The sequence below is a fragment of the Musca domestica genome, unplaced genomic scaffold (assembly GCF_030504385.1).
Source record: "Musca domestica strain aabys unplaced genomic scaffold, Musca_domestica.polishedcontigs.V.1.1 61, whole genome shotgun sequence".
NCBI lineage: Eukaryota > Metazoa > Arthropoda > Insecta > Diptera > Muscidae > Musca > Musca domestica.
Window position 1 is genome coordinate 4,600,340 of NW_026712367.1, and position 12,665 is coordinate 4,613,004.

Here is a 12,665-nt window from a genome sequence, read left to right on the forward strand (position 1 = left end):
AAAAAAAAACTACAAAAAAATATCTATGTAGCCATGTAGATAAATGCGATTGACAAAAATTGCAAATACTTCAAAAAATAAACAAAAATATGGAATGTTTGAAATATAGATAATAAATCGAAAATTACTTGATATAATAACATATATATTTGATAAGTCGTAGTAGAATGCTTATGATAACGATAAGATAAAAATTAAATATTATTTTAAACATTTAATAATGGAATAATAATAAAAAAAAAAACAAATTGAAAAAATAAATTTCACTGGAAGCAAATAAACAATAACAAATTAGAATATATTCATAATTGGCTCTGTAAATGTATGGCAATATAAAAATCATGGATTGTTTGGAGTAGAGATTTTTCGAAATTTTCAAAACGTTCAAAAATTGTGGGAAATCTTTGGCACTTTTTATTTTTAATTTTTCTAAATTAATACTAGGAGTTCCCACAAATTTTCCCCGCACATTTATTTTTCGCCTAAAAAAATGCAAAAATAATCCATATTTTTTCTAAGAAATTGAGTTAATTCCAAAGCAAAAAAAAAATTGGAACATGTAAAGAAAACATTAAGTTTGGCCGGGCCGAACTCTTAATACCCTCCACCTTAGGGTAAAGGAAACATTAGAACCCATTATGACCCACAAATACCAATTTTCAGACAAATCTGCGAAAAAAAAATGTCCGAAAATACCGAATATCGGCTATACCAAATCGTGGACCTATACATGTAATGTTTCGCCACGCGAACTAGGACCCATTATCACCTACAAACAACCATTTTCAGACAAATCCGTGAAAAAATGTGGCAAAAATCATCAAAATACCGAATATCTAGAGGTACCGTTTAATTGGAGCTATACTAAAACGAGGACCTATATATACAATGTTTCGCCACGCGAACTAGGACCCATTATCACTTACAAATACCAATTTTCAGACAAATCCGTGAAAAAATGTGGCAAAAATCATCAAAATACCGAATATCGGGAGGTAGCGTTATATGGGGGCTATACGAAGACGTGGACCTGCACAGGCAATTTTCTGTCATAGTCTGTAGCATCCGTTACGAACTTCAAATACCAAATTTGAAAGAATTCCGGTGAATAATGTCGCTTAAATCGCCAAAATACCGAAAAAAGGAAGCTACCGCTATATGGGGGCTGTGCGAATACGAGGACCTTCACAGACAATTTTCTGTCACAGGCTGTAGCATCCATTACGAACTTTAAATACCAAATTTGAAACATTTCCGGTGAATAATGTCGCTACAATCATCAAAATACCGAATATCGGGAGGTAGCGTTATATGGGGGCTATACGAATACGAGGACCTTCACAGACAATTTTCTGTCACAGGCTGTAGCATCCATTACGAACTTCAAATACCAAATTTGAAACATTTACGGTGAATAATGTCGCTGAAATCATCAAAATGCCGAATATAGGGAGGTACCTTTATATTGGGGCTTATGAAGACGTGGACCTGCACAGACAATTTTCTGTCATAGGCTGCAGCATCCGTTACGAACTTCAAATACCAAATTTGGAACAATTCCTGTGAATAATGTCGCTTAAATTGCCAAAATACCGAAAAAAGGGAGGTACCGTTAAATGGAAGCTATACGAAGACGTGGACCTACATGGCCCATTTTCAATACCAAAAGTCCTGCAGACATAATACACATTTGAGTAAAATTTTATCAACCTACTTCATTTCGTTCGGAAGTTAGAGTGATTACCACAGACCTACAGACGGACATCACTAAATCGACATAGAATTGTATGCTTTGTGGGGTCTAAAATGTACATTTCGAGGTATTACAAACGGAATAACAAACTTAATATACCCTCCATACTATGGTGGAGGGTATAAAAAATAATTTTGAAAAAACGGGGTTTTTTTGTTTTGCATTTTGCAAATTTTCCCTTTTTCTCTACTCTTTTAAACCACTCAATTTTATATTGCCATTATATTTTGCAGAAAAAGAAATCCTGATTATCCTACCAACAAAAAACAAAAAAGCTAAACAAAATTTGAAACTGAAAACTGGATGCAAACTCTCTTTGTCTGTTTGTCTTTCGATCTCTCTCTCGGCCAGCAAATGTTTACTCCAAGGGGGAAACTTACAGTTTCTTCTTTTAAGGTTTTCCTTTACCCCCCTCCCCTCTCTCTCCCTTGCATTTATCTACCGTTCCAATAGCAAACTTTGCCATTTTCAAAGGCCAAATTAATCCGGGGATGGGGTAGATTTTTACCCAATTTCAATTGATCCACCTGTTCGTCCTCAAAGTAGAGACATTGTTTTATGAAATTTCCAAATTTCTCTGACATTTCGGCGGATTTTCTCGGCAATTCATTGAGATTTTCTTCGGTAGACAAATTTCGAACAATTTGCTCACATATCCTGGTGTTGGTGTCCACATCGAATAGGGGTACACCAAAGTTCACATCCAGCAATGTCCAATCCTCTGTGGTATCTTCTTCGTCTTCTTTGGCATTGGATTCGGGTAAAGTTGTTTGTTTTTGTTGCAACAATGCCTCACGATCTAGGGGAATTTCCACAGAGCCCTGGGAGACCAGCTCAATTTTACCACTACAATTGGCCAGTTCGGTGGCCAAGAGTTCACTGCAATCGGCCGAGGTGTAAACGGCTGATGGTTCCTGACTCGTTTGTTGGCTGGCAAAATAATTCTCATCCGGTGTCTTGAGATTTTGATGTTGCGGTGAACTTGTGGCCCTGGCAAAGCTACACAACTCCGTTTGATCGGGTGAAAGTAGATCTTTTGCTTCCATCTTTTCCTCATCTAATTTAAGTACATTTGGCACATCTTGCTGTGTGTTCTCTTTGTCCAGACTTTGATTATCTTTCCTCACTGCCTTGAGTTTGCTGCGTGGATGTTTCAAATGGACCTCCAATTCATATTGTTCGCAACCAATATCAGCCACTCCGGTATTAACGAAAGTTATATAGCCACAGTGATGCTGCAAGTCCAGATGTTCTTGTAGTTTTAAAACTGCCTTGTGGCGAGACCATTTATTTTCTTCCCTCCGACTGGAGGTAAAGGGAAAGGCCTCATAGTGCAGCTCGCCAGGAGACCTTATGCCATAGCCTTGCAGGAGTATGCAGCCATTTTTCAATTGATCATTTAAATTGCGGAAATTTTCACTGTTAATGACATACGAATCGGAATGTAGGATATTCACCAGCAATTTGCCGTAGCCTAAGAAGATTCTTGGCAGAGATTTTAGCACCGTGCCACGGCAAAGAAACAAGGAGGGGGGACCATAGCCTGAAGAGAAAAAATAAAAAAAATTAGAAAATTTTCAAATTTCAGAACCTCAAAACCCCTGCTTACCTGTAATGTGATTGTAGAACAACTTCGTCCACATGTGAGAGTTGTCCGAGGACCTAAAAAACTGCCCAAAAAATGGTATGGTAAATAGATGTGACATGCTGGCAGTTAGTGGCGTGGAGGAGATAATAAATTTATATTTCTTTTCCAAAACCCTATCGCGTGTCTTTTGATCCAAACTCTCCAGGCATTCCAGCCTCAAAAGATCCATGCCTCCGGGCAATAAATTGCGTAGCGAGCAAATGGTGGAACGTAAAATAACAGCATGGGCAAAATAACGTGAAACATCTCCCTCACCCTCGGCATCTAGCAGGGAGACTTTTTCCAATTCCGCCAGCAGGGAATCCATGCTCTCCTCACACAGCTTACCCACCTCAAACATGGTGACGGCATGATTTTTCAGACCCGGTGAAAGATTGCCCATCATTAGGAAAGCCGTTAGCGTCGAGTCAAATAAAAAGGCCACACGTTTCCCGGTCTTGGGAGGACTTTCTGTGGGTGTTATGGCCTCTCTTAGACTTGGCTTGGTGGTATTCTCCGATAGATCATCTATCTCTGAAGATAAATCCGGATCATCGGAATTTTGCCGCGGAGAATTCTTGGCCAATGGCTGGGGTGAGGGTGTGGGCATATTGGCAAAACTGAAATCACTGGTATTGCCATCGGACGACAGATAACCAATTGAGCTGGAATCCTTATCTTTGTTTTTCTCCTCCTGTTCCCCCTTGGCCTTGACCGTCTCCACTGCCCCACCATCCGTCTCATTATTCACATAATTATTATAATTCAAGGGGGTGATTTGTGGAGCCTCCTTGGCCAAGGCCTGTTCCCTTTTATACTCATCCCATGATTCATGATATTTGGCCGCATTCACAGGACTCTCCAGCGAGCTGGCCGACTCTTTCAGCTGGGCAAAACCCAGACGACAAAACAAACTAACCGCCTGCTTTACCAAATCCAATTCCAGCTGCAACATTTGCGCCAATTCCAAGATGGTCATATGTTCATCGGCACTCACAAAGATTTTGTACAACAAATTTTCAAAATAATCACCGCTCACACGATTCATAACAAAATTCCTCAACGGCGGTATGGATATTTTATCCTCACCCGAAATCGGAACATCAAGGTATATCAATCCCTTTCTATACAGACTATGGACCACATGATAATCACACTTGCCAGCCGTCTGGGAGCCAAAATCGATCAAGTCATCTATAAGGCTTCTTTCGGAGGCCGTCACAAATCGTATATCAGATTCCAATACAAATCCCACCTCCACTCGCCACCAGGGCTCAATGCGTATGCGTTGTGGAAATCTGGGCAGGTATTCCAAGGGATTTGGTTTGGTCGTAAACAACAGGGCCCGTGTTGTGTGGGTCTTCAATTCACTGATCAAAGACAGGTATTCATTGCGCCCAATACCCAAGACCCGCAAACAATCGGCGGCCGTGAAATTCGGCAAGCTATCATAGCTCTTATCATTTCTCAGTAACTGTGACAAAACATCAAGATAATAATTAAACGGTGTCACCCGCAATCCCTTGGTCACAATATCAGCCAGGTGATAGGGAAACAATCCCAAGGTGTTAATGGATTTCTGTACCAACAGCTCATAGTAGCGTTGCTCCTTGCGAAAGATTTTACTAACCAAATTGCCACGGAAACGCAACTGATTCTTCAGGCTATAGTTGAAAACATATTTCTCGTAATCACGTTGATTATTGTGGAAACGATTTATCAGATGCACGGGTAGATTATGCCACGGAATAGCTTTACGCACACAATTGGCAATGTCTTCGGCGATCTTTTCGTTACTCATGTTGCTGTTTGTTTATCGCTACACTATGCACTCTGCTTTACTTTATTCCATCACATCATTTGTTCCATATGACGCAATTTCACGGCAAAATATTCAATGTTTTGAATAGATTCTTTTTGCTTTTTTTCTGTTCAACGAAACAACGATTTTTTCGATTTTTTATTTTTTCCCTTCTTTCTGATAAGGTAAAACGTCAGAATACAGAGCTGCGTAGTTTTCACGGCGTTAGAAGGTAGATTACACAGTTCTTATTAGAAACCTGTCGCCGTGTGAAAATAAGAAACAAAAAACAGAGGAGGACTGCGCGATAAAGCTTAAAATCAAAACAAAAGCACCGAATGTAAGGTAGTTAGGGTTCTAAAAATCGAAACGAGACTTTGTTAGGGTTTTAGAAATGCAATTTTGTTGGAGACAACAGCTGGTTGCTTATTTAAGCGGCACCTCTAATGATGGCGTCGACCAAGTGGCAGAAATGTGAGTAATGATACAATACCTGAAAGGTAGGCCTATGAAATCGTCAAAATCTACAGTTTTTCTTTAGTTAAATACAAAAAATTAAAAAATAAATGTTTGTAAACAAAATAACATAACAAGTTGCCAATGCAAATATAAAAGAAAAACAGAATAATTTGAATTATTTGCCATCTCTTTAACAAAATATTGACAATTATCAGCAAAAAATTAAAGAAATTTGACAAGCTAAATTACAAAAAATGCAAACATGGGAATTCTTATTTGAAATAACTTTAACTTCTTAAATTTACCATGGAAGTTCCCTTGAAATATATATTTTTTTTAAACCAACGATCTTATTTTTTTAAACTAACTATCAATTGAAAATATTGTAAAAATCATTATTTTCACCAAGAAGTCTTGGAAAAATTCCTTCAAAAGATTCAGAAAAGTTAACGATTCTGTAATCGAAACCATTAAAATAACCTTCCTCTAATAAGTTCGAAAAAATCCACGAGTTTTACCAAAAAAAAAACTTTAAATAAAAGTGGACGATTTTTGATTAGATGTTCAATCAACATATACTTAAAGAATTATTTTAAGTTTGAGACCATTGAAAATATTCTGAAAATCATAATTTTTTATCAGGAAGCCTTTGAAAAATCCATGATTATTGGCCCGAAAATCTTCAAAATATGCCCAAAAATTTCCAGATTTTTGATCAGGGATTCCTTCAAAATATTTATGAAAAATCAACTATTTTATGTTAGACATTTAAAAAAAAAAATATTAAAAATCATAATTTTCAAAAGAAGTCCTTTAAAAGTCCAAGATATTTGTCCCAAAAATCTTCGACATATTCCCAAAAAATTAAACATTTTTGGTCAAAAATTCTTTCAACGATTTTATGTTAGAAATGTTTGAAAAATTATTTAAAATCAATTTCATCAATTTCAAAGGAAATCCTTGAAAAATCCAAAATATTTGGCCTGAAAATCTTCAAAAAAAAAAATCAAATTTGTTGGTAGGGATTTTCTTCAAAAGAAACCTATAACAATCAACGAAATTATTCAAAATATTTCTCAAAAATCTATCCTTTTTGCCAGTGAGATTTAGATAAAATCCAGAAATTTGGCAAGGAAACCTAAAAAGGACTCTTAAAATTAATTAATTTTTATCAGAAGTTCCTTTAAAACACCCTAGTCATTGAAACAAAAATTAAAATCATTGAAACACAAAGTCCTCTGTTATTGAAACAAAGATTTCACAGAAATGGGCTTTGGCCAGGAAATCTAAAAAAGGCTTCTAAAAAATCCCTGATTTTTGTTGAGAAGTTCTTACAAAATATTATTCAAAAGTTAATGATTTTGTGTTGGAAAACATTGAAAAAAATCCGAAAAGATCCACAAAGTCCTCTGTTGTTGAAACAAAAATTTCACAGAAATGGGCTTTGGCCAGGAAACTAAAACGGCATCTAAAAAATCCCTTATTTGGAAAACTTTGAAAAAATTCTGAAAAGATCCACGATTTTAGATGTTGATCAGGGTTACTGTAAATTGTCCATGAAAAATTAACAACAATTTTGATCAGAAGTTTCTGCAAATTGTCCATGAAAAATTAACTATTTTGTTTTGAAAATGTTAACTATTTACTATTATTTTTATTCCAACTTGGCCAAGTTTGCACAATATCGGCTAATCCCAAGTAATTATTTGAGAATTTGGAATTTTTTCCCGAATAAACGAAATATTTAATGAAAAAACATCATTAAATTACTTCATTTCCCCCCACAATCATACGCCTTACGCTCTGCTGTGTGCGCTCTCAGTTACGACGCCTTTGTTCCCAATAAGAAACAAAAAAACAAACTGTCGATTGCCCCTGTCAAATGCACTCTCTTGCTCTCTTTGACAGGATGATTTGATTTTTTTCTTGGCAGTTTGACATTCTTCCTTTTTTCCAAAATAAGGAAATTACTGTGAGAAATTCAGCATATATATCGCCAGAAAACCAATAGAGATCCACTAAATCCATTGGACTAAAGGTCAAAAAGTTAAAATTCATTTGAGCAAAGTTAAGAAAACCGATATTTGCTATAAAAGGCAAAGAAATTAACAACAACAAAAAGGAAAACATATGAACCCTGCAGACGAGAATAAATTAAAGTTGCCAAGAGCAGCAGCAGCAGGAACTGTGGGCGACGACGAAAACAACGGTCAGATAATAGAACAACAAGACCATCCAATGTCAGATGACGAGGAAGCTGTAAGGTGAGTTTTTGAAAGCCAATAAAATGACTGGGGAAAATTTAAATTTTGTTTTAATTAATTTTTTAGTGTGCCACAAGATTTGTCTGTGACAGGACAACAAAGACCCACAATAACAACACAAAATCAACAACAAGTCGAACAGCAAACACCTCCAGCCAGAACATCAGCAGCATCATCGACAACAAATACCTCACCCACACCACCGGACATGAAAAGATCAGCGGTTAAGGAGTTAATTGAACGTTATTTTTATCAGCTGCAAAGGGGTTGTGGCAATCCCAAATGTTCCAATGTCAATTGTGCCTCCAGTGGTAAGGTGGCTCCCATGTCACCCAATGAAATTGCCGCAAAAGCAATTTCTCTTTTCTCCCAGGATGCACCTCTATGTGATAACTATGCCCAGCAACAGCCCAAAGTGCCCAGGACAGGTCCCCAACATGACTCACCCTCCAGTTCACGTTCTGCCAATGCTGTTGACATGGATTGTTCCGGTGGCCAAGACGCAGCCAGCACCAGTGGTAGCAGCAGCAGTAGCAGTTCAAACAGTACCATAACATCGGGATCATCATCGTCATCGGCCTCCAGTTCGACCGGTAGTAGTAATACCAACATTTCCAGCTGTGCCACAGAAGAGCTGCCGCTCTTAGAAGCCCTGGGCGAAGTAGAGGCTCCAAATACAGCGGCAACCGGCAAAGCCAAGTCCGCAAGTCCACCCGCCACACCCACCCTAGAGAATGTGGAATATTTAAATGAGCAAATACTCGATGAACTGATAGAAGAGTGTACAAAATACAATTCCTATGATCGTCTAATACATGCCATCAACGAGGTCTATTGTTCGGTCAAGAAACTCAGTAGAAGCTTTAAACGTCCACCCCTGGTGAAATTGGCCTCCAGCACAGCTAATGCCTCCAAGCTGCAGGAGATATTGGGTAAATCACCACAAGAACTGAAAAAAGAAGATCTACGTACACTGGAGGGTGAACACGACAAGGATGAGGATAGTACATGCATTGATGCCGACGATGACGAAGACGACGAGCATGGCGCTGCAGCTGATCCAGAATCTATGAATGATATTAGACCGGAATCGGGTTCTTCCAGTTCCATGGATATTGGTATGGAGCAAACGTCTTCGAACAATACAGATGCTGCCACATCTGCTGAGGGCGCTGGTGCTGGTGGTGGTGGTGGTGATCGTATTGAACCCATGGATGAAGATGATGGCTCTGTGGACCTGGATGACATTGTTGTTATGACACAAAGTTGTGATACTCAGGTGGATTTGGAAAGTTTGCGCCGTGTTAAGAAGAAACTCTATGGACTGAATAACAATGCTGTGGGCGAAGCATTGAATAATAATATCATTATTTTGGCGGAGAGCATAAAATATGGACGTTTCTATGATTGGGAGAAGATATTGCATTGTTTTGTTATATGCTTTGATATGGCAACGACAAGTAAGTGAAGAGGTTTGGAACAATGTATGAATAGTCCTTAGGATCATCTACAATCGTGTAGATGCATCTAGGGTGATCTGCAGTAGATGACCCTTAGGGACATCTACAATAGAGTAGATGCCGTTGAGGAACAGCTACAATAGAGTAAACGACCCTTAGGGACATCTACGATGGTGTAGATGACCCTTAGGGACATCTAAAATAGTATATATGACCCTTAGGGACATCTACACTAGTGTATAAGACCCTTATGAATTTCTACAATAGCGTAGACGACCCTCAGGGACATCTACAATAGAGTACAAGGCCCTTATGAACATCTACAATAGAGTAGATGGCTCTTAGGCACGTCTACAATAGGGTAAATGACCCTTAGGGACATCTACAATAGAGTAGATGACCCTTAGGGACATCTACAATAGAGTAGATGACCCTTAGGGACATCTACAATAGAGTAGATGACCCTTAGGGACATCTACAATAGAGTAGATGACCCTTAGGGACATCTGCAATAGTGTAGATGACGCTTAGGAACACCTACAATAGAGTAGATGACGCTTAGAAACATCTACAATAGAGTATATGACGTTTAGGAACATCTACAATAAAGTATATGACCCTTATAGACATCTACAATAGAGTAGAATACCCTTACGGACATCTACAATACATTAGATGACCCTTAGGGACATCTACATTGTAGATGTAGATATACCCGACCCTTAGGGACATCTACAATAGATTAGAAGCTCCCTGTAGTAAAGTAATTACCCCTAAAAACATCTACAGTAACCTAGGTACTCCCTAAGGCCATTTACCTTCCACCCATTCTTATATTTTCAAACATCCTCTGATCCCTTACCTTAATTAATTTTATTCTCTGCTTCTTCCAGCCTCAAACCGTTATGCCGATTTGGAATATCTCGAAAGAAGTATGCCAAAATTGTGTCAAGCTGCGCAGACCATGCCCTTCAAAGCGCAGGCACGTTTAGCACGCATTTGGTCGGTACACTGCAAGGATCAGCTGCAATCATTCGTGCAATGTTGTCAACAATTGATTACCCTGCAAGTTATTATGGATGAGGATACGGTGCAGGAGAACAGTGATGTCATAGCGGTAACCAAAGTTTTAAAGGTAGGTTGAATGTGTTTTTTAAGCTAATCTCTAACCAAATAGTTATTTGTGCCTCTTTGCAGATAGCCTTTTATGCCAGTCTATTGGCTGGGGAGATTGATACCTACAGTAGATCAAATAGGGATACCACCACCAAGGAATCATCTGAAGATCCCGATGCTGCCTCTGGGTCGGCTGGCGGCAGTGCTGCAAACAACTATGACGATGGCATGTTTGTCTATTTTCCCTACTATTCATTTTGTGAAGATGACTTGGAAAAGGAATTGGGTATATCCTGCATGGATTGTAGAATCCCATTGGTGCCACTTGAAGAATTCTACAATGAGCCATTGAGTGATGCCATACAAATGGATCGGGACTATTTGTCTTATAAGAATTTATCATTGGATCTAGCTGGCGAAGGTGTGTGCGGCAGGTGGAGTTGCCCAGAATTTCTGATTTAAAATTTTTGTTTCTTTCCTCCTGCAGGCAATCATTTTTCCTTTATGTTGTATTCGTTTATTTTAACCCCTGCCACCAAAGTCATTGCCCTGTACTATGACAGTCGCATACGCATGTACAGTGAAAGGAATTCGTCGTTGTATTCATTGTTCAACTATTTGGGTGATGGCAATGATGTCCTGCGTCCAGATTTGAAGCTGAAAGTGAGACGTGATAATATTGTTAATGATGCTTTAATAGGGGTAAGTTGGGCGGTTGGTTTGGGGGTAAAGTTTGGGAATTTATTTGTTCTTTTTTTTTTGTTGCAGTTGGAACTTGTGGCCATGAGTAGTCCCAAAGACCTAAAAAAACAATTGGTGGTGGAATTTGTGGGCGAACAGGGCATTGATGAGGGCGGTGTATCCAAAGAATTCTTTCAATTGATTGTGGAGGAGATTTTCAATCCCGATTTTGGCATGTTTGTCCATCAGGAGGAAACCAATACCATGTGGTAGGAAAATATGAGAGATTTTTTGTACTTGGATTTTTTTAAATATATCTTTGTTTTCAGGTTCAATCCCTCACCCTTTGAAAATGGCGCCCAATTTGCCCTGATCGGCATTATCATTGGTTTAGCTATTTACAATAACATTATTTTGGCTGTGAACTTTCCCATGGTGGTCTATCGCAAGCTAATGGGTGGCCGTGGCTCATTTTATGATCTAAAAGATTGGAATCCAACCCTGTATCGTAGTCTTAAATCCATGTTGGACTATCAGGAAAACGACATGGAGGAAGTCTTTATGCAAACCTTTAAGATTAGCTATAAAAATGTGTTCGATGAAGTGGTGGAACATGAGCTGAAACCTGGCGGTGGTGATATTGCTGTGGGCCAGCACAACAAAAAGGAATTTGTGGATTTGTATAGTGATTTTTTGCTCAACACCAATATAGAGAAACAATTCAAGGCCTTCAAGAAGGGCTTCGACATGGTCACCGATGAATCACCGCTGCAGTTGCTGTTTAGGCCCGAAGAAATTGAGCTGCTGGTTTGTGGTAGTAGGGTAAGTTGGATGGAGGAATATTTTGAGTGAAAATTGAAATTGAATTTATTTTGGTTTTTAGAAATTTGATTTTGTGGAATTGGAAAAATCCACAGAATACGAAGGTGGCTATACCAAGGATACTCAAATTATCAAGGATTTCTGGAGCATTGTCCACAGTCTGCCCGAGGAATCGAAACGTAAACTTTTGGAATTTACCACAGGCTCAGATCGTGTACCAGTGGGGGGCTTGAGCCGTCTCAAGCTGTTGATTACACGCCATGGGCCCGACAGTGATCGTCTGCCCACATCACATACCTGCTTTAATGTGCTCTTATTGCCGGAATACAGCAGCAAAGAAAAGCTGGAAGAAAGACTTTTAAAGGCCATTAATTATTCCAAAGGTTTTGGCATGTTGTAGATAAAGGAAAAGGAAAATTATTCAAAATACAATACAATAATATACCCCCCCCCCAAACCCCCGGGTAATCAGCTGAAGCAACCAAGGCCTTTTGAAAACAAAACAAAAAAATCTCTTAAAGAAAAGTTAAAATTTCTTTTTATGAAAATTTATTTTGTTTCCTTGTTTGGAAAACGATGACCACCAACTTTACTTAATGGCTAATTATCATAGAATCATGAAAAGAAAGCAAATCCCTTTTATTGCTTAGCCTCTCCCCCGCAAAAAACGGAAGAAAGAAAG

General features: G+C 38.6%; 2 protein-coding genes across 2 annotated transcripts; one reads left to right on the top strand and one right to left on the bottom strand.

The window, feature by feature from the left end:
• Window positions 1–1,501: 1,501 nt before the first annotated feature.
• Window positions 1,502–5,401, bottom strand: LOC101894233 (protein FAM91A1). The gene is made up of 2 exons (XM_005190169.4): window positions 3,363–5,401; window positions 1,502–3,296 (listed from the first exon to the last, which is right to left on the bottom strand). The coding sequence occupies exons 1-2, from the start codon at window positions 5,179–5,181 to the stop codon at window positions 2,188–2,190; spliced, it is 2,928 nt and encodes a 975-aa protein (XP_005190226.2). The 5' UTR covers window positions 5,182–5,401; the 3' UTR covers window positions 1,502–2,187.
• A 2,135-nt stretch (window positions 5,402–7,536) lies between these two features.
• On the top strand, window positions 7,537–12,665 carry LOC101896848 (ubiquitin-protein ligase E3A). The gene is made up of 8 exons (XM_059129423.1): window positions 7,537–7,904; window positions 7,971–9,364; window positions 10,258–10,499; window positions 10,562–10,901; window positions 10,968–11,182; window positions 11,249–11,430; window positions 11,491–11,983; window positions 12,045–12,665. Exons 1-8 carry the CDS (start codon window positions 7,771–7,773, stop codon window positions 12,381–12,383), a joined length of 3,339 nt encoding a protein of 1,112 aa, XP_058985406.1. The 5' UTR covers window positions 7,537–7,770; the 3' UTR covers window positions 12,384–12,665.

Coding starts and splice junctions, on each gene's coding strand:
- LOC101896848 (XM_059129423.1), top strand. CDS start 7,771: ATGAACCCTGCAGACGAGAATAAATTAAAGTTGCCAAGAGCAGCAGCA. Junction 10,500..10,561: donor CGGTAACCAAAGTTTTAAAG/GTAGGTTGAATG, acceptor GCCTCTTTGCAG/ATAGCCTTTTATGCCAGTCT. Junction 10,902..10,967: donor ATTGGATCTAGCTGGCGAAG/GTGTGTGCGGCA, acceptor TTCCTCCTGCAG/GCAATCATTTTTCCTTTATG.
- LOC101894233 (XM_005190169.4), bottom strand. CDS start 5,181: ATGAGTAACGAAAAGATCGCCGAAGACATTGCCAATTGTGTGCGTAAA. Junction 3,297..3,362: donor GTTCTACAATCACATTACAG/GTAAGCAGGGGT, acceptor TTTTCTCTTCAG/GCTATGGTCCCCCCTCCTTG.